Source organism: Mycteria americana, chromosome 15, assembly GCF_035582795.1.
Source record: "Mycteria americana isolate JAX WOST 10 ecotype Jacksonville Zoo and Gardens chromosome 15, USCA_MyAme_1.0, whole genome shotgun sequence".
Classification (NCBI taxonomy): domain Eukaryota; kingdom Metazoa; phylum Chordata; class Aves; order Ciconiiformes; family Ciconiidae; genus Mycteria; species Mycteria americana.
The window spans coordinates 13,129,853-13,150,356 of NC_134379.1; the positions used below are offsets into that span (position 1 = coordinate 13,129,853).

Genomic DNA, 20,504 nt, shown 5'->3' on the forward strand with positions numbered 1-20,504 from the left:
GAAGGTGATGTGTGACAGCAGCCCAGCCACAGAGGGCATGGCACAACCTGGCTGCGATAGCAGGAACCAAGGCACAGCCCAGGGGCTGATATAACCGAACCGGAGCAGAGCATGGCCTAGAAGATGGTTCTCCAGAGTCGTGAGCTGAACTGACGCAGACTCTGTGTTCCCTTGATCCCTTGCTCTGCAGCTCCATTTCCCCTCTGGAAGGCAGCGATATCATGTCTGAGGGGGCTCTGGGGAAGGCAGAGGCAAAACATCCCAGACAGTCCCACACGAACACAGGGCGCCTGCAAAGGACTCATGGCAAGCCAGTTTTACAAACACAAGTACATAATGTTTATTTTTAAGTTTCCAATTTATTACAAGTACAGCCCTTAGCAGAACCCCCCCCCCCCCCCCAAATGACATTTATTTTTAAAAAACGTACAGTTCCAAAGGTTTCACCGTGTAGGACTTGCAGAAAATGTCCTCTGTGAACAGGACAAAACAAAGCCTCTGAAGGGGACGTGCGAAATACAAACGTCAGTGCTATTCTGTGGGGCAGGGAGCTAAGGCTGGGGAGAGGGGAAGAGGGAAGCAGCTGGAAACCTGCCTAGTCTCTGCAGCCATTGACAGTCCAGAACTGAAACGAATACCTGTTAAAAAAACCCCAAAACTAAAAAGTTCACAAAACTAGGCCACAATTTTTTTAATCGATGATTCTTTTCTTCTCAAATCACAAGAGCTGCAACAGCTGCTTTTGCTTTTCTGTTACAAAACCAGTATAGAGCAGCCCTGTGGCTGGTTTGTTCCAAATTGAAGACTTCTGTAATAAAAAGTTCAAGCCCTGATTGTATGATCGAAACCTGTCATGATGGAGAGGGAGAGGTGATGAAAAAACACACTGTTTTCGTAGAGAAAAGTCAGTATCTCAGGTGGCAGGACCCACTGTGGGGGCTGCGGCAGAGCAGCCTCCCAGCAGGATTGGGCTGGTCAGCTGGTGTGGGACAGTCCTCGCTGTGCTGGGGGAGTGCGAGGGAGGTGAGCTAGGGAAGGTATTACTATAAAACATGGTGAGAGTGTGGCTAGAGGGGGACTGGGAGATCCCCCTGCCATCAAGTCCCCCGGTGTAACTCCAGCTACTGGTAGGAAAATGAGTTTTAAGAGAGGGGGGAAATATAAAGCAAACACAATTTCATATAAACTGTACATGTGCCAAAGCAAGACAACGGTATCTTACAGGTGTTCTTTGTACAAGATCACAGCTAGAAACAAGCCACTTTTAACTAGAAAATTAATTTAAAAAGTTACACAGAACATGTTTCTGCTGCTCCCCTTGCCCTGGAGCTCCCTACAGGGCGTGCAGAAAACCACACTCTCCATTATGCTTCTGGCACTCCATTCATCCAAAGGGCTACATGATTGTGTGCTGTTCAAGGTGAGCAGGGAAGCCAACTGCCTCCTCTTTGCCATGTCCGGGTGAAGAACAAGAACCCTCTTCAGAGCGCAACCTCCAGAGATCGCTCCCCAAGAAGAAAAAGAGGGGGGAAAAGCAAGAGCACCTCGAAGCCAATTGTGTTAGGATGCTGGTGAAAGCTGTATCTCCATAAATGTAAGTGCTTGCTCGCCCTATGCAGCCCTTCGTTGGGGGCTCAAAATTAACACCATATAAATATATACATACAAGAACTAGCAGCCCATTGGCCTGATCACACCCAGTCCTTCCGTGAAGCAATATGATCCCTCCCTGCACCAGCTCAAGGCTGGTTTCACATCACAGGCAGCAGACGGCAGAGGTCCCACCACACTCCGGCGCTGGCTGCTAGCGGAGGGGAGGAAGCAGCTCATCCCAAGAAAGCCGACAGCACCCGAGCTGGAGTAGGCTTCGTGCTCCCCTGCCCAGCCAGGCTTTGGCCAGGCCTTCCCCTTGCCCTCCCACCTTCCCCTCCTAGCAGGACAGACTCATTAAGAGCTTTGTGGATTTTGCAGGAAGCAGTAAGTCATCTCTGCTCAACTCAATGAATGACCAAAGACTTGAGGAAATTGCAGAAAAATTAAAACTAGAACGGGCCAAAGGGAAGGCTGGATTAATAGAGAAGTGCCTGCTGCTTCCCAACTCCCTCCAGACAACCCATCCTGCTGCCCAGCAGCACCAGAAGGCCTGCTCCAGCTCTGGCTCTTCCCCTAGTCTCCCCATCCCTCATTTCTTCCTTTTCCGCCCCCGGGAATGTTCAAGGGGCTCTGACTCACTGTCCCCTTCCTGCTCCTCCAGTCCCTGGCACCTGGCAGAGAGCTTCTTGCGTTTCCTGCGTGCATACGTGTGGCCAGGCAGGTGCTTGTGCACCATGTCAATCAAACACTGTTCCGTCTTCTCCAGGCAGGACAGTACGTGACTCCCGTTCTGGTTGTAGCGCTCGGCATTGGAGAACACCTGCTTGATGTCGGAGAGGAACTCCTGCACCGAGCGGTAATTGCCACAAGAGCACTTGCTCTGCATAGTCTGGAAGTCCATAGGGTTGCTTATGACCTCAAAGTAATCTTCGGCTTCCTCCGTGGTCACTGGCTCCCTGCCGAACGAAGAGCCACAAAGATAGGAGGAAAATGACAGCCCTGGCCACACGCAGTGGAGAGCTGTAGAGGAGCGAGAATCACCCCCACCCCCTTTGCTCAAGCAGCAGCCCTGACCTGCACCCCCCCAGTGCCATAAACAAACCCAAGCAGCACCTTGACAGTGCTAGACACGTCAGCCCTGTGGCGGCCACGGCACGATGATGGGAAGGGCAGCTTGCCCTTCTGCCCAGAAAGCTGGCCCAGGCACAGGGACTGACACGTTCTCTCAGTCACACCGCCTACAGAGTGCCCTGAAAATCCTGGGGGCTGCAGAAAGCATCCACCCCAGCCTCCCCTCTTCGGCCCACAGCCTACCACCCTCTCTTACACCACCTCAGAAGGGCCCCATGTCTTCAGTCCAGCAGAGGACTGAGAGAGCATGGTGGTTTCTTCTGGAGCCGCTTCACTCCCTTTCTTCCCATCTGTAACTTGCTTTTGAAACCCCAGTCTCACAGCCAGCAAGTGGATCCGGCAGGGCTGCAGCATGGCCAGCCCACACCTACACACTGCCTGCGGACAGTCCTGTGCCCATGGAGGAGGCCACCTGCCCTCACCTGAAGGGCCAGCTAAAGCGGTACTTGATCAGCTTGCTGAGGATTTCCTCACACTTCTGCAACTCAAGGTTTTGGCGACGTGCCGTCTTCTTTGTTTGAAGGACCTGCCCACACAAAGGATGCTGTTAAAAGGAGGGGAACCATTATCGGCTTTAGTGTTCAGCAAACGGTTTTGAGGCCAAAGCTAGTTTGTAGCAGAGCTTGTCTTTTCAATCCTCTCACTTACGAGGAGCTAGTGTCTCAAGGGGTGGGGATACATAGTACTGCTGCTGAAACAGAGTTTGAGTCTTTCAAATGCAGCCATCTTCCACAATAATCAAGAGGCAAACTGCTCTGCTGCAGGACCTTTGATGGTAACAGCCAAGACATGCAGTGGCAGCTTGAGTTACACAACGGGAGCCCCATCCAGAAGCTCTGGTGGGAATAGCTCACAAGCAGCCTGTCTTTTCTCTAGGGGCAGCAAGCTTTTTCAAGATAGGTTCAAAGACAACATGGTCAAAACAAGCAGCCAAAGAATAAGTGACAGCAAATGGAGAGTGTGAATTCCCTCTCTCTGCCTTCTCTGAGCCCCTGGCAGACAGCATGTGAGAGGCAGAGGGAGAAAGCACTTGTGCTGCTGTACTGACATTGCAGAGCCGACCGTGCCATTTTAAATACCAAAGAGCAGCTGATGCCTCAAGCACTGCTGTCCCAGACACAGGCTGAACACAAGGTCAGCCATTTGCCCAGGGATCCACAGCAGGTCAGCCGCCAGCACAGGGGCATCCCCTCAGCTCTGAGTGCACAGCTCACGAGGCATGGCTGCTTAGGGTACATAAGATGATGGGAAGCCTCCACAACACAGGGCACCATTCCTGAGCCAGCTTCGGTCTCTTCCCAGGACAAACAGTAAGTGAAAGAGCCCTAGCAGAGTCCTCTGCCCCAAGACAGTGTTTTGTCAGAGACCCTGACCCAGCTGTTCCAGTAAGATTTTCCCCACTTGAATATCCCTCTAAGCTGGCTGTGGCAGCCCATGCTGGGCTTGCTGGTTTGGTTGCTCTCCAATCTGTAACACAGACCAGCTAAAACAACACTCCAGAACCACTAGCCAGCCCATCCACACCCAGCACAAGAAGCAGTGAGCTCAAAGACCGTTATCAAGACTGCTCAAGAAGAATGACAGGATACACCAGCACTACTAGTGCTGGTCAGCGGACAGATGGCAGATCTAGCAGAGGCTTGTGACGTGGCCCATGGGGCTAGAGTATCTTCCCATATCCCCTGTGGTGTGTTCCTCCCCAGGGCAAACAGCACAGCATGCTGCAGCTCCACCCCATCTCACATGCACGCGCACACAAGATTGCTCTGTTCAGGAGCATAAGGTTTTATTCTTTAAATGTCAAGTGAAACCTAAACCAGCTAAATTATGTCCTGGAGATTGGGGAGTGACCATACGGACAACAACTGTCAGAAAATGGCCAAGGCTGGGGAGCAAGGGTCCAACATTGCTGGCATTCTGTGACCATCCAGGACCCCCTCAGTCCCCCCACCTCTCTGCAGAGACATATGGATACTATTTAAAACCCTTTAACAAGCTGCAGGCTGCCTGCTACTCAAGGGGGACAATGTGTGAAAGCGGCTGGGGAAAGATGCCTGGCATATCTGTACTCCGTTTGTACCGGGCCCTTAAGGATATGCCTCCTTTGTTAACCCGCCTCCAGCCCAGCCCGGGTTTCACAATACGATTCAGGGTATTTCTTTGGGAAGGGGAGGGGAGGAAGCATGACACCTGTTTCGTTTATAACTCATGATGTGAGCAGCCTCCAGGGAGCAATTTGGCTCTTACCAGCTCATCAATGTCTGCGCCGTTGACAGGTGCAGCCCGCTGCCGGGGTCCCCTGGCAGGGTGCAGTGACTGCTTCTTCCTTTGGTGCCTTCCCTGCCTCGAGGAGTACATGGCTGTGCTCTGCTTGCCCCGGGCTGCCTTTCTGGGTCTCACTGAAACATATAAGCCATGGGCTTAGATGAATTGGTTAACCTGGAAGCAGAGATCACAAGCCCTTTGCCCAGCTGTACACAACAGGCAGACCCTCACTCACAGCGCAGAGGAGCTAGTGAACCCGTGGATGACTGCAACGACCCAGCTTCTTGTCGGCCTGTCCTCACTCAGCATGTGCTTGTGTCAGCTGTGCTCTTGATACCCTCTCCAGATGAGATATGCGGGTATCGCCTCCTGTCTAAAAAGAGGCCACTGGTGTCTGGCAACAGCCTTCTGCTAAAGGGTGGTCATACACACTAGCCAACAGCACTGACAGACCCTTCCAGCTCCTCTGCTGCAGGTAAGGCTTGCCCTGGGCTGTAGCAGCAAGCCCCTCTGCCTGCAGAACCAAGTGCTGAGACCCTGACACATTGAGACTTGAGTGAGGGCAGAGAAAATAACACAAGGACAGACAGTTGTCTCAAATATAACTGCAACATCCTTTCTGAAAGCACCGGGAGCAGAAACTTGCAGTTTCCCTGGTTTCCTGCTGCCCCCTTGCTCCTCAGCAGTTTGGGGATGGGTGCTTTTCCAAGCATTTACAAGTGGCCCACGCATTGGGATAAGCCAGTTGCTAAGCCCCCCTGAAAAGTGAACTGTGTGCAGGGAGAGTGTCGAGTTACTGCAGCCGAGAGCTGCTCCACGTGCTGCAAGTAGGAAACAATGGGATTTTATCCCCCAAGACTGGGACTGCTGCATTATATCCCACAGAAAGGCACTCGCCTGTTTCTGAGCCTGCCTGTCAGAGCTTCACACTGATGGAAATGCAAGTGTGCTGACGCACTCTGTCCTGGTTGTCTTAAGTTTCTCCCATGACCCCTCTGTATCAGGAGAATGTGTTAGTCTTCTTCCCCAGCCAAGCTCCTTCCACCTGGTCACAAGTGCTTGAGCAAGCTGTATCTAGCGCACTGTAGCACTTCATCTGTGGCTTCTAATCCAGCCCTGTCCAATAAATCATCTTGCCGGGCCCCCCACATGAGGAACGTGTGTCAGAGCAGTGGGACGTCTGCCTGCTGTCGCTCTGCTTGTGTGTCAAGCGTGTGGCACGTGTTAAATGTCTGACAATCCAACATTCTAGGTTATATCCCTCAGGATAAATGCCACGAGGATTAATGGGACTTCTCTATTAAAACAAAAGTTTTCCACAGTGACCTTTCCATGTTAATGCTCTTTAAAACCAGGGGTTGCATTTAGCACTTTATTTTTAGTGACTATAACCCTCTTTTGCTATTGTTTGGAAACCTTGGCTCGGCTCCTGACTTGGCCATGCAACACAGGCTGAACACACTCCAAGTGTGGACATGGATACACCGCAGAACAACAAGCAGTGTCCACAGCCAGCGTATCAGTGAACATCCCTGAAACCAGAATAAAGCAGGGGAATCAAGACTGATAGACCTGGATGGAAACCCTCAAAAGAACATGGGATAATCCTTTGGGTCCCAGTCTCCAGATTCCACCATCTGCCCTGGTACGACACACTGAAGTTAATTCTATGTCAGTCAAGGGCATTTTAACAGAAAGCAAATGCTGGCAGCGTGCCATTCCAAGACTGATCTTTTCAGTGCGTCAAGTTGCCCAAATGAGACCGAGTCAAATTCCCCTAAAAACGAAGTGGATACACATACTAAAAAGTGGTTAAGTGGAGAAGCAGTCATTGAGGAGTCTAGAAAATGCTATTTTATTCCACTCAGCTGCCCAGGAATGAGCCAGTTATGCATCCCGAGTGGTCTCGTTATGCAACCGAAGGGTGCTGGCGGTCCAGGCCACACTACACCTCAAGTACTGTGCCTTCCCACAGGAATGGGCAGAGGAAGTGCTAGTCCTACTATTTGAAAATGCCTCCTCGCCAAATCACTAGAAATCCTGCATTTAAGAGGCTATGAGCTGGTGGGAAGGGAAAAGCGAGGTGAGGGGGTTGTGGTTAAAGCTCCATAAGCATCTATTAACAGCATCCAGTTTACCAACAAACCCTGTAGGAACAGAGACTGCCAATACCAGTAACTGATAATGCTGTTGCCTCACCCTGCCCTGCTGCAGCCTCCGCTGACTGCCTCGCAGCACTCTAAATGGTCTCAGAAGCATTCCCAGGGGAGTGACTGGGCAGCGAGCAAGAGCTCACTGCAGTGTCAATCTTTGCTAGTGCTGACCCTATCACAGAGGGACAAGAGTTCACTCCAGCTCCCTAGGTAATGTACAGCACCACCACAGCCTTCCCCTGTTACATCTCCCAGTGTTTCCAAGTAAGAACCTGTTCTGTGTGAGGAAAAGCATAAGTCCCAAATGGGATCAGAACTTTGGACACTGAAGGCAGAGTCTTAATATTTTCTATTACTTTTCTGCATGGTCAAAGCCTTACATTTCAGTCCAGCAACTTCATAATCTTCTTCCTCCTCTTCTTCCTCCTCAGCATCTGGTTCATCAGAAGCTTCCTCACCTTCTTCACCTTCATCTTCAGCAGAATCCTCTGCATAGTTCCTAGAGTAAGGCAGGTAAACACATTTGTTGTACCAGAGCCTGGGCATCAGAGGCCTTGGGTCCTCTGCACTATTTGTTCACAGGCAGAGACTTGCTGACCACCTCAATGTAAAATAAGCACCCAGACTCAGACTGAAGCAGTCTACTGCATTTCAGAGAGTATCAAGTTGTAGCTACAGCTAAAAGGGCACTTCCCAGACTATCATCTGAACATCTGGGCTGAAAATCCCCAACAGCTGAATCTGTACATTTTTTGCTGTTCTAGGCACCTTGGCCATGTGATAAAGGATTTTAACATTGTGATTGCTGTGCAATTACTCCTCCCCGAGAGGATGCGCTACTGTTTTACCCAGGTCTGCAGGCCTGGCCTAAGCAGTTCCAAAAGGGGGACTTTATTGTTTCTGCTGGAATATTTTCCCATTATCTCCTTCCGCTGTCATGCTACTTACATGTGCACTATAGGAAACAGACCTCATTTAGTATTATTCACAGCTAAGCTTGTATTTATTAGTGAGCAGAGCGTCAGGCTTCTTATGTGCTGATGTCAGAAGCCACAGAGACTCCCCCTGCCCAGGACAGCTGTGACTTCTTGCATGTGTCTGTTAAAGCATTCAAATCATTACAAAACCAGGAAAACAAGACAACATGCATAGGCAAAAGGGGACAAAGGCAAAGCTGTTGTGGGAGCCTCAATCCTCTGGAGAAAGAGCAGGATCTTGGAATAAGGTAAAAGGAATAAGTTCCCACAGTAGGGGGAGGGGGGGGGAGCAGGGGCAAAAGTGCTCCCAGGCTGACATTTTTTTCGTGCCTTGGCTAGGAAGACGAGAGCAGAAAGCAGATAACAAGACAGGTGTTACCCTACCTGATGGCTCTCGTCCAGGAGCCAAGCAGCTTGCAGGTGACTCTGCCACATCAAAGTAACTATGATCTCAGGCTGGAACAGCTGCATTGAAGCCCTGTCATTTTTGTACAAGCCTGATGAACTCTTAAATGGTGCCCAGGGAGTAAGTAATACTTTTAAGGCCATACACCACCTGCACATTACAAGCTAGTAGACCTCTTATTGTGCTGCCGCTCTGGAAGGGAGGATCTGTTGGCTGCTTATGCATGCATTTGATAGCCTCACCTCGCTGACAAGTGGGTAGATGCAGCACAGAGTCACAATCAGCAGAGGACATACATTGTAAACAGAAAAATACATCTTGCATACATTTAACTTCCAGCTTGCAATTCAAAAAACAATTCAACCCCTTACTGTCAGGAGGCAACTACTAATTTCTGCTGCATAGAACAACTCTGATTCCTCCTCAAATCATGTTCCCTCTGTAGCCCTATAAGGACTCCTGCCTTGTTAAGGTTTATCAGGTCCAGAAAAACATCAGAGTGGCATTTTGTAGCCTGATTTTTAGTAGCACAGTAGGGGCTGAGCTGCAGCCTGGAGTAATGTCTGCTCTAACTTGACAAGAACACAACAGTAACAGACCAGTGGACTACAGAGCTGCAGTGCTACCAACTACACCCCCATGAAAAAGCAACCCAACTAGCTGCTCAGTCAAAGAAAACAACAGCCCTTAGCGCATCCAGTTTTGGTTGATGTTTTGTGCATGTTTTCAATGGCACACATAAGTTTTAATAAATAACTCCTGAAGTTGTCATGGGTCAGTACAACACAGGTGTGCTGAAGTTACAGCCTGAAAAATCTGCTTTTCTATTGTGCCAGAGCCATTGAGTTAACCAGGCTATTTCAAACCTTTTAAAGGGGCTCTGTTTCAGGCTGTTTCGGTCATCTTGTGAAAGCATGGCTAGAACTGTGCATCAGTGGCAATGCAAAGGAAAGGAGGGTCACTCACCTGCCCCGTGAGCTGCGCCTGGCAGTAGAAGGCTGACACGCTGGGCACTGCCATTCACCATCTGGTATCTCATAGAGCGCCGGTCTCAGACAAAACAGGTGGAAGGCTTTGTTACACTCATCACACAGGATCAGCTTGTCATCCTCACCTAGGAGAGCGCAACTTACTTGTAACTGAGTGCCGCAGCCTTGCTCAACCTGAGAAGCAGAAGCTGCTGCAGCGCTGGAGGGCAGGGCAAAGCAAGAGAAAGATGCAAAGTGTCCTCTGATGGCAGGGATCCTCCCTTCTCGGTTCCACCAAAACCAGCAGCATTTAAAAACAAACAAACGGAACAATGCAAAGTCCCTTGCCCTGCAAAGATTTCATTTGAGGCAAAAGGTGGAACTTACTTGGCAGGTTTCTACCCAGGCTAAATCTCAAGCCAAACACAGGGAAAGAGAAGTTTGCTGCAGAGATGCCCCAGAGCCTAGCAAGGAGCTATAAATGCAGCTATTCTTATTCTAGCCTCAGTCTACTCAACCTGCACAGCACCTTCTTTCTACTTAAGGTAGCAAGCCTACCAAGAAAATCAGTACGCAGCAGAACTAGTCTCTCTGTGCTTCTCACCGATGCAGGGGAACAGGGAGACAGTCCTGAGCCAGCTATTTCATTTACTGAAGAGGAAAAAAAGAAAGTGCAGAGAGCTTGCCAGCATGTCTCTTTCTCTAACATCCCAGTTCTTAAGTTCTGTGAAACTATAATCTGTTAGTCTCAGGTGAGCCCCCTCTTACATCTGCCTAGAATCTCCTCTCAACAGGAGATAGGACAGTTTTTGCATTGGTTTGGAATATCCCTGAGGCTCCACAGTGAAGGAGGATGTTGCACCAATTCAGCCCTTACTTCTTTGAAGAGTTGGATGGCATAGCCTTCTGGTAAACAAAAGTGGACCAGCATTCCCCAGAGGTCTGTCTGCCCTCATTTCCCACTAGTGTTTCAGCAAATAGAAAGTGAGACAAAAAGCACACGATGAGGCAGAATGTACTACCAAGCTCTTTCCTCCAGGCTTCCATCCAAAAGGAGAGGTTACAGCCGAACAAATACTAGCACTCCATCACTGGTGACACCCCTTCTACTTCCCCCTCTACCTGCAAGACTCTAAAGCCCTTCATCCTGTAGTGCATACAGAGAAGGTGGCCCCTTGTCACCTTTTGTGATTACTTCCCCAGCCTGAGCAGAGCAGCAGCCAAAGGCACATAGCTTAATTTCTCTGCTCTCACACAAAAGGCAGAGTTTGCTTCTTCCAGCTCATCAAGCAGTTCTACTCCCACTCCAGCCTCAAAGCAGCATCATCCCACCTTGCTCTCTCCCATTCGGCTACAAAGGATAATAACCTTCCCAACCTCTCCTTGCTTATTCCTTCTGTAAAAGATGGGATTAACTGGCAAGGCTCAGAGACCCGAAGACCATTCCAACTCAAAAATGAAACCAGGGAAAGGACAGTGGCACATGTTCCCAGAAGGATTTGTAGATGACTTGTGTCCAAGTACCCTAAATATCCAGGGGATAGCAGCTCTGCAATGTTCTGCAAGACTGTGTACTGGTTTCGTAAGAATGGTTTATTGGAGTCAGGGTCGAATGCTTCTGTGAGATCAATGCTTCTGACTGTAAATCCTGACGTTCAAAACTCAAACAACAGCCAAAGACAGAGTGACAGACTACAAGGGCATGTTGCCTAAGCAGGGCATGGAGAGGTGACAGCGTCCGACTGTTACGCAGGCGTGGGGCAGGAATGCATACCTTTCTTGCGACACACTTTGCATCTGGCATTCTCTGCCGACATATCCCACTTGATACAGGCATCCAGCATCCCGAGCAGCACGTGCATACGGGAGAAGGTCTGGGCCTCACGGATTGCTGTCTTCCACTTCTCCATGGCTGAAGCAACCTGCAGACAGACCTAACAGCTTACAACGAAGCACACAGACACAGCTCGCTACAATCTGAAGATGTTTTTATATCCTTTAGCTGGGGCCCTTAATAACCAAAGCTCAACTCTGCATTTCTTTGCTTCTATATAGCCTCAGCAGTCCTATTTGTGGTTTATCCATAATCAGCCTCACTGGATCAGACAGTTTGTTCCTAACAGTAGAGCCCTTTTGCATTTCACGGCCAGGCTGAAACAATCTATGTGAACTCCACTAAATTCTTGCTCTGAAAGTCTAACCCAAATAATCATCAGGCTAAGAAAATAGAAGGCAGAAATCTAGCACTGTAAAATGTGGGATGAAAGTTAGGCGACAGCTGGCAACACCACTTCAGCGTGGTGGATTGGAGCAGCCTGTGCTGCCCTCCAGTGGGTACCTGCAGACACTTGAGACCATCAGCAAGACCTGCCACACACTTGGTCCTCCTGGTCCTCTGAGCTGCTCAGCTGGCAGAGGGGACCGTGGCTCCAGCAACAATCAGATTTGAGAGGCAAAGCATTTGGAACCCCAAATATGAAACCAGCCGCTTTCCTGAGACAAGATGACCTCAGCACATGTGAAATCCCAGAATTAGCTGCAAGTGAGGATGAAAGCATTAAACCTGAGATTTGCACCAAGGCAACTGCTGGAGTGTGCACATAGCAAGCCACATGAGAAATCTCAAACTCAGCTCTGAAGGTTTAGAAATAACGTTGCAGTAAATCGGAAATGCACCAGAACAGAGAAGTAATCCAGAGCCACCGCATGCTCAACTCCAATGTTAATCCTTTGCTTTACAACAATGAGGTGATGGCCTAGACATGACAGGGACATAATAGGACTCAAGTTAATGTTCTTCTACCCCAGGAGCATGAAAAAAAACAAACAGTGAAGTGTCAGATGGGAAAATCTAAACTCTGCCGCTGACAGCAATTTGGGAGCCAAACAAAACCCAGGATTTTTGCAGAGTTGCACATTCTCCTCCCACTGAACTTGAGGAAGCACAGCGTATATTAGATGCTTGGAAAAACACACAAACTGTTCTAAAAATGCCAACATCCTTGCTGCCATTGCTAGTGTGGAACCTGGAGCCCAAGACATTCAAGACAAACGGAAACCTGTACAGCCTACTGTAGCAGATTACACAGCACTGTGCTATTTCTTTGCAGAACATTGTTGAGGTGCTTCACATACTGTGTAATTGATTTTCCAAGTAACTGTTCCATGGGTTTTGCTGTTAACATACTGGGTAACTGCTGGGCCAAGATAAATCTGCAAAAGCTGTTGGCAAGTTTTGCTTAGATTTTTCTCCCCAAGCCTGTGGAATTTAACAGATTTTTAGCCTTGCTTCCCAAGCATCATGAGACTATGGCATTTTAGCAGTACCATTATCAAGGGAGTTCAGACTGCCAACTAGGCAAAACAGGAGACTGAAAGAAGTTACTGAAATACCCTCCTGACTAGAGAGGAGCAATCTAGCAGGGAAAACAAAAAAACCCTCACAAAAATACTAGAAGAGAAGTGCTCAGTCACATTTCAACTTCAGAGTGACAGAAAATGCCTGCTTTGGTAAAGGTGGACAAACCTCCAGCTAGAAAGACTGTCATCTGGTATCTTAAGATGACAGAAATCCCTCTGAACAGCTGAAATGGTAATTGCTTGGTTGTGAAGCTGCTCTTTGAGGTATTGTCTGCAGGTCAGGACTGACCCTCCTAACCTTTTCCCTTGCAAACACAACTGACAGCAAGTAGCAGGGATGGATAACCTACCCATGCTCTTCCCTATGCTCAGGCAATTGTGCTGCAATGTCACGCTGCAAAGAGGTCACATATTCCCTGTCCTATTCTGGGATAGTCCAGAGTGCTACTGCCACTGGAAATGGGAACATTTGCATAAACACAGAGGCACAAGACTGATTTTCAGAAACAGCCATAAGTCAGGTCTACATTGCAATCTTTTGCCACTCAGCATTGTGATCTCTAGCTATGTAGCTGAGCCAGCAGGAACCCTTAGTATAGACAATTATGTCAGCAAATGGGTGCCTATTAAGCCATAACTTGTTTCTCACAGGAAAAATGAGACATAACCATACAGCAGGACTGCAATTTCACTCGTATAGTCTGTAAGTACATTAAGTGTGTTTTTCCAGTACGGCTATGCTGTATTTTACCTGCTGTGTACTCTCAGTGCAGTTCTGGCTCTAGAAGACTTCATAAATCTTGGCCAATGCAGGAAATTTGTCTTCAAAAGCCTAACAGTCAGGGTTTTTTAAATCAGATAAATATATCTAAGATCTGGGCTGCTCTTTCAAGGTCATCTATAAAGGTTTTCTGCTTTGGCAAAAAGAAAGCTCATTCCAGATAAACTGAGGCAAAAAAAACCCCAAACAACCAACCACCCCAAACAAAACCCAAACCCCCAAACCAAACAAACCAGCAAACAAACCCAAAAACCCCACAAAAAAGTTGAACGTTGCTTGTACCACCACAAATGTCTAGAAAACTCTGAGCCAGATAAAGAAGGCACTGTGCTGCATAAACAAATGCTCCAGAGACATCAGCACAACACAAAAGCCGGTGCTCTGGAGGGAGACCTGCACAGACACACACTCAGACTGGCAATTTTGAAATCTGTGCCCGAACACCTATAAGGCTGAGCGGTATAGCTAAGTATGCAGTCACATTAGACACATTGGGTAATACTAGTAAAAAATTCAAAGTAACTTATGATTACAAGTCCAGCAATATTCAGAAATCCTACTGTTCCAGCTGGTTTACAGAGGAGAAAGTACAAATTGGGATGTTTCAGTCACACAGAGCACTTCGTCTAACCAGGTTGCTGTAGCTGAAAGTTCTGCAATTGCTAGAATGAAGCTCACTACAGAAGCCTGGCCTTGCTGTAATGAACCATGCTCCATAACCATGTCAGTAAGTAAGAGAGCAACGCTCTAAGGTAGAATGGAGAAACTAACCAAACATTCATGATCAAAATGGCTCAGTTTTCTGGCAAATAAAAGCTTGGGTTTAAAATCTGATATAGCTTTAGCAATAGCAGAGAAGTGACAGGGTTCAAATACAGAGCTCAGGCTGCTGAGTTACTATCCATTTAGATATTGTAGTAAATCTGATGTTACCCTTAAAGTATGCCCTACAGGTATAACCCTTATGGTTATAGCTGTAAACACATGAGAGTAAGGCATGATATGGTGTTGCTGTAGATACAGGAAATGTGATAATCCAGGTCCATTTTGTTCCAGACATAACCAATTTTTACAGCTCTGTATTCTGCTGATAGCTTTTAGGATAAGGTAGCCTTCTATTCCCTTTGCACTAAAGAGTGGAAGATTCAAAGTTAGCAAAGTTCAAATACTTCAGGACAACTGAGGAACGTGAAAATTTCTAGTGCCTATCCCAATATCCTGCTAACATGGCAATGCCACAGCATAGCAAAGACTTGATGTTCAAACAAGGATTCAGCATACACTGACAGGAGCTTTAAACAAAAAACCAAAAAACTAAAAAAACCCACACCCTGGCACCAGTCAAGCATCTAATATTTCTTTTTTAAGCTGGGAATTTCAAATGCTTCTGTTGATCCAATTCTGATCTAATTACTTCTGCTGAAGTCACTGATCAATCAGGGCAGGGCACTTTGAAAGGGGCAGTGGGGAAAGTCTTGTCATGGGTCACTGATGTCCCATTCAACTCAGTGCACAGAAACTACCCCTGAGCACTAGTATCCCTCTTAGGATGAAACACTGGTACAGCTGAACTGCCTGTAGGACCCTACCAAATCCTCCGCAGCTCTTCTCCATCCCTTCTGAGCTTTGATTTGGAAGGTTATGTATTCACCCTCACAATACCACTTTTCTACTGCAGGCACATATGGCTTATTTGCCCAGATGTCTGGACAAACTGTGTGCAACCCACAGTTTGGTATCTTCTGTGGGTGTCTCCATGCATACGATGATATTTACCTGAACCTAACTCCCTTGCAGTCACCAAAACCTCACCATGTTTCTCCTCCCCTTTACAGATCAAAGGCATTAAGCCACCATCAGTCCTCTCTGATGGATACAACGCCTGTTAAGTACTCTAAAAATGCTCCCTAATATACTTTTATTAAAGTACCCAACTTGCGTGAGGAACTGCATGAAGGAAGTAAAATATTGACTTGACCAATTTCCTGTTCATAGAGAGAAAATTAACTGTGATTCCACAGCATGATTTTCATTTTGCCAATACCTTTACTTTTCAAAATAACCAGGCAACACCTAGCCCCATAAATGACAAAAACCCACTGCACTCTAAACTTGGAATGGGGAGAAGCTGCTCAGGATTTAGTACCCGATGAAATGTATTGCCCCTGCTCAAAGAGTTGTATTACAAGACCGATACAGAGCCCTGAAGTGAACAATACCTTAGCTTCTTCTGCCATTTTCTTGTCTTCATCTATCTCCTCAGCCTTGGCAATGTAATCTTCTCCTTGGTGTTTCCTTCTCTTCTGCTTGGGGGCCATGAAACCTTGCAGAAACTTCTTAACAACACCAGCTTGGAGTGCAATCACACACTCTCCAAAATCCTTCAAGCTCTCTAGTGAGTATACCTGTTAGGAAGAGCATACGATCACATAACAGTTGGACGTTACACTCTGTGCTGTTTTAGGTAGGTCTGTCCTGCAAATGGATACATGGGATACTCAATGCAGTGTTGTTATCCACCATAATTGGTTATGGAATCAGCGTATTGCTGGTGCTTCTGCCAGAGTTCACACATAGCTGATGATCGTGCATAGCACTGTTCAGAAAAAAGCATCATGTCTTGAAAAAAACCAAAACAAAACCCCCAAAAAACAAAACACCCCCTCCCCCCCCAAATCCACGATGACCAAGCACTAAGCCATTCTTCCACTCCTTTAGTGACTTCACTTTTCCCCTCCTCTTATGGTCTCATCTACACGGGGAAGTCTCTGCAGTGACTCAGGATGAAGCTTAAACAGAGCTTTAACCATTCCAAGCCAGACAATGTCATCCTGTGGTAGGAGGAGCATGCACTAGTCACAGGGGTGTGTACTCTACCCACACCAGGCAGATTTATCCCCTCCTAAGGACACTCAGTGCACCAGTGATGCTCATGTGAGTTAGGCTGAACTAGCCAGAGCACTAAAAATTCATACTTCAGTAACTTCAGCACAGTAACTTCCTTGTGCTGACATGAACAGAACATACTTTAGGTCCTGCAACTGGGACACAACGATTAGCCCAAGCCTAAAGTGGTCTGAATTTGTGAAAAAAGCATCCAAAATGGAAAACTGCTGTCTCAACGAGACATGCTGGCTTTGATGCAGAAGCTAAAAATCAGCTACAAAGAGTTCTGCTAATGCTCCATAAAGAAGTCCGCCACCAGATGAAGGAAATAGGACAATTTAACAGCTGTGCAGGACACCTAGCTCCAACATTATGACCCACCTAAACCAAAAGGACCTCAAGCCAGTAGCTGTGTGATCTTGAAATACTAGTTTAGAGAGGACACATGAGAAAACTGATTTTCCTGATCCTCTTGTCTGAGGAGAACAAAAGACTCAAGACCTTCCACAGAAGTATCAGCTCACGCTTGTCTTGCTCAGTACTACTTTGCCTGTTCACTCACTCTTGCTTCATATTCTGGTGTCACATCAACATATCCCAGGCCTCCTTTTTGCAGACGAGTTGCAACCTCAATTAGATCACTTCGGAGGTAGTTCAGCAGTTCCTGGTTGCCATCACAGGATTTGAGGCCCAAATTCTGTTTCCGAGCCAAATGCATAGAATGTGTGATGTCCTGATACCTGGAAAATCAAAAACAACCTTTGAATACATGCAGGCCACTGCCCTGTGAGCTGTGCGGGCACTGGGGCAACAATGGTATCCATTGTGATCTACATGCTCCACCAGTGCAGAACGTTCTTTTAAAGACACTTGAACGCACGTGGTAGTTCTAGCTCTGAGTGAAACAGCACTGCCTTTATTTCCAGTCACAAGGAGCAATTTAAAGAATGACATAACCTCTTCACAGTTTAGAGCATTACTTATCAAGAACCTGCAGTTACCGCCCAGGAAAAACAGCAATTTTTCATCCTCAATATCCTCCCCTCTTCAGCACAGGCATGATCAAAGCAAAGCGCAGCATGCTGCCCCAGGAATGGAAAGGCTTGCTGTGATGTGGATACGCTTTGACTTTGAGAAGGCACACAGAAGGGGAAAAAAAAAAAAAAAAAGAAAAAAAGCAGGCTCACCTTTTTTCCAAACGTTCCTTTAGCTGGCTTTCTCTTACTCCTTGTGGGTGCAGGCAATCCAGCAGCTCATCCAAATCCTTCTGACTGTCACAGAGAAACCTGAAAGATATAACATGCACCAACATCAGCCAACGTATCTCTGTGGCAAGACAATTCCTTCTTCTAAATAGTTCACAAGTATTAGTAGGCAGGGATGACAAGTAACCTATATCCCAACCCCATGGAGCAAGGTGAAACACTTCCAGTAACGCTGGCATAAGCATTCTGACTCAGATTGGCCTCATTTCAAGGTCCCCAAATGTAGCCAATTCCAGGGTAAGGAAAATAAAAACAAAATAAACACAGAACTGATTTATAGGTTTTTTTCCCCATTAAGTTTATTAAAACATTGGCATTTGAATTTAGTCATCTACCCCAGGGATTAGATTCACTAAGTTGCAGTCAGTTTAAGTAATCTGAATGTCATTTTAGATGCACTAGAAAAGATTAACATGCTATGCACTGCATAGCATGGCAATTTAATCATTCTTTCTGCAGAGCTTTCGACTTCTTTCATTAACCCAAGAAGTCCCTAGATTAACAAAGGGTAAATCCTAGCTTATACCACAATTGCTGATGAGGTAGATTTGTGACTGTGAAGGCTATGCCCTCTGCAAGTGCAGAAGTACTCCTTTCTAGGAAGCTCGCCTTAACTTGAAAGCTCAAATGCAGTATGTAAAAACCTTATTCATTAGCTTTAAACCTTTCTGCTCAGAAAGTCCTTCAGGACCTTACAGCAATGGTAATCGGCAGTTAGCTGAATCTAAAAGGGGAAAACTTTTGCAGAGTTCTCTACACAAGGCATTCTCTCTGCAATTCCAAAGTACAATTAAGTTTTAATGCTGGGTTGTAGATTTCAACTAATTCTAAGACAGCCTGAAATACTGCTCTTTTCCTCTTTTTTTTCCAACTCTATTCTAGGATGCCATGGAGCCTCCTCACCCGATGGGGGTGGGGATTCAATATGAGCTTCAGAGCTCATTTACAGAAAATAGGACTAATTACGTATCTTCTAGAAGAGGACTGCTCCTTAAAAGAGGGAAGTGAGAGAATAGCAAAATGAACCTTACATGGAAACAACTGCAAAGGACCACTATGTGATCCTTACCAGCCACAGAGAAGACTCCAGATCTAATTTTTCTTCTTGGACACAAGCTCAGATGAGCCAAGCAACAACTAGAGAAAGATGCTGTTCTGGCTCCTCTTGGAATAACATTATCCGCAATGCTTATTTTTCTGGCAGAAATACTTACTAAATATCATATCTGAAAAGAAAATATTTCAGAGTTCTAGTATGCTCATATTAGGGGAATGGCCTCACAATTTGCATTCAGTTCGTAAATTAATTACTCTACTAAAACACAGGATTGATTATTTAAAAATAGAAGAAAAATAGTTTCTTGCCAGTCACCTGCTTCAGTATACTCCAGCCCTGTGGAGCATCCTCACTTTGCACACTGAGATCAGATCTTTTGGCCACCACTACCCTCTGCACACCCTCCCTGCAAGAAACAGGACAGAGCAGCTCCAAGTATCTTTCACCCACTAGAGCCTAGCACAGGCACTTCAAAAGCAGTAGTGATTAAGGGCTGGTAATGGGATCCAACAGGCATTCACACAAACCTGTACCAATGGAACTCGTGTCTTTTTCTTATAGATGCCACTTATGGTGACTAATTAGCATGCTACATTCACTGGAAGGTCTACATACAGACCACTTCAAGAACTAGCATTTCTAAGTCTACTGGACTTCTGCTAAATAAAGGGAAATTTCTGTACAATATTTGGTATCAAACTGCTTCCAAACTCTTGGGGCAAACCTTGGGATTGGTCCTAAGCCATATTTCAGTATGAAGGATCTGTCATAGTACGGGAATGGCATAAACGAAGCTTCAAAATAGTTGCCCTGCAGATACTCAGCAGAGGACTATTTCTCAGGCATGTTGAGAAGGTTGCCTAGGTCATGATGAAACAACGGCAGTCACTGCTGGTGATATACTATGGGATCCAGTTGCAAAAATATCTAAGACCATACCTTAGCTTTCTCAGCTTTCCACCATGGCTGCAAATCTAAGGGGGGAACTCCCTACACAGTTTTATCTTACTGTAAAAATGAAAGGGCACTGGAAACAGCTAGCATATGGCGCTTGGATTCTCCAGTGTTATGTGGTTTGGAGAAAGACAACATAGGCTGCTGGCCAGTGCGGGAAAGCAGATATCATCCTTTTAAAAAAGCTAGGGTTAAGCCCTGGCACAACTTTGTTCCTGCTGAAAAGGAAATGGGACAGGGAAGGGACAACATCTGCAACAGGTATTTGAGTCTTCCCAATTCACCCTGAGAATAAGAACTGGGATTTCTGAGAGAGGGAACTGTTCTACATCAGCTTGAACTCAATCGTGCAAAATATAAACATATCAAAGAGGTACCTGTGTTAGTTTGATTGGTGACACTTTGCTGCTCTGTGCAGCCACAGCTCCTGGTTCTCAGCCTAGCTCCATGCACTCCTTACTACCTGAAGGAACCACCTGCACCTCCAACTAGGGCTCAACCAGCATGAGGCTGGGAGCACAGATATGATAAGACAGGGCTGGCATTTTAAACAGGGGAGGCAATAGGGCTATGAGGGTAGTCTTGATAAGAGGGAGGGGAAGGCAATTGGTGCCCTTCATGTGGCCTGACACAGAGCTTAATAACACAATCCAGAGTGATGGGAAAGATGCCTTTGGGAGACTAAAGACCAGATGGAGGTCTTCAAAC

General features: G+C 46.8%; 1 protein-coding gene across 4 annotated transcripts in view; it reads right to left on the minus strand.

Moving 5' to 3' along the window:
* Nucleotides 1–337: 337 nt before the first annotated feature.
* Nucleotides 338–20,504, minus strand: part of BAZ1B (bromodomain adjacent to zinc finger domain 1B) — a 54,322-nt gene continuing 34,155 nt past the window's right edge. For 2 of the 4 annotated variants that reach the window (XM_075518350.1, XM_075518348.1), the window contains 9 exons: nt 17,708–17,806; nt 17,083–17,260; nt 15,854–16,039; nt 11,268–11,415; nt 9,492–9,639; nt 7,523–7,641; nt 4,972–5,123; nt 3,147–3,250; nt 338–2,549 (listed from right to left, as the gene is read on the minus strand). In XM_075518350.1, coding sequence (XP_075374465.1) covers nt 2,183–2,549; nt 3,147–3,250; nt 4,972–5,123; nt 7,523–7,641; nt 9,492–9,639; nt 11,268–11,415; nt 15,854–16,039; nt 17,083–17,260; nt 17,708–17,806 — 1,501 coding nt within the window. In that variant the 3' untranslated portion in view covers nt 338–2,182. Of the gene's footprint in view, nt 2,550–3,146; nt 3,269–4,971; nt 5,124–7,522; nt 7,642–9,491; nt 9,640–11,267; nt 11,416–15,853; nt 16,040–17,082; nt 17,261–17,707; nt 17,807–20,504 lie in introns of all 4 variants that reach the window. The other 2 variants (XM_075518349.1, XM_075518347.1) reach the window with 1 other exon arrangement.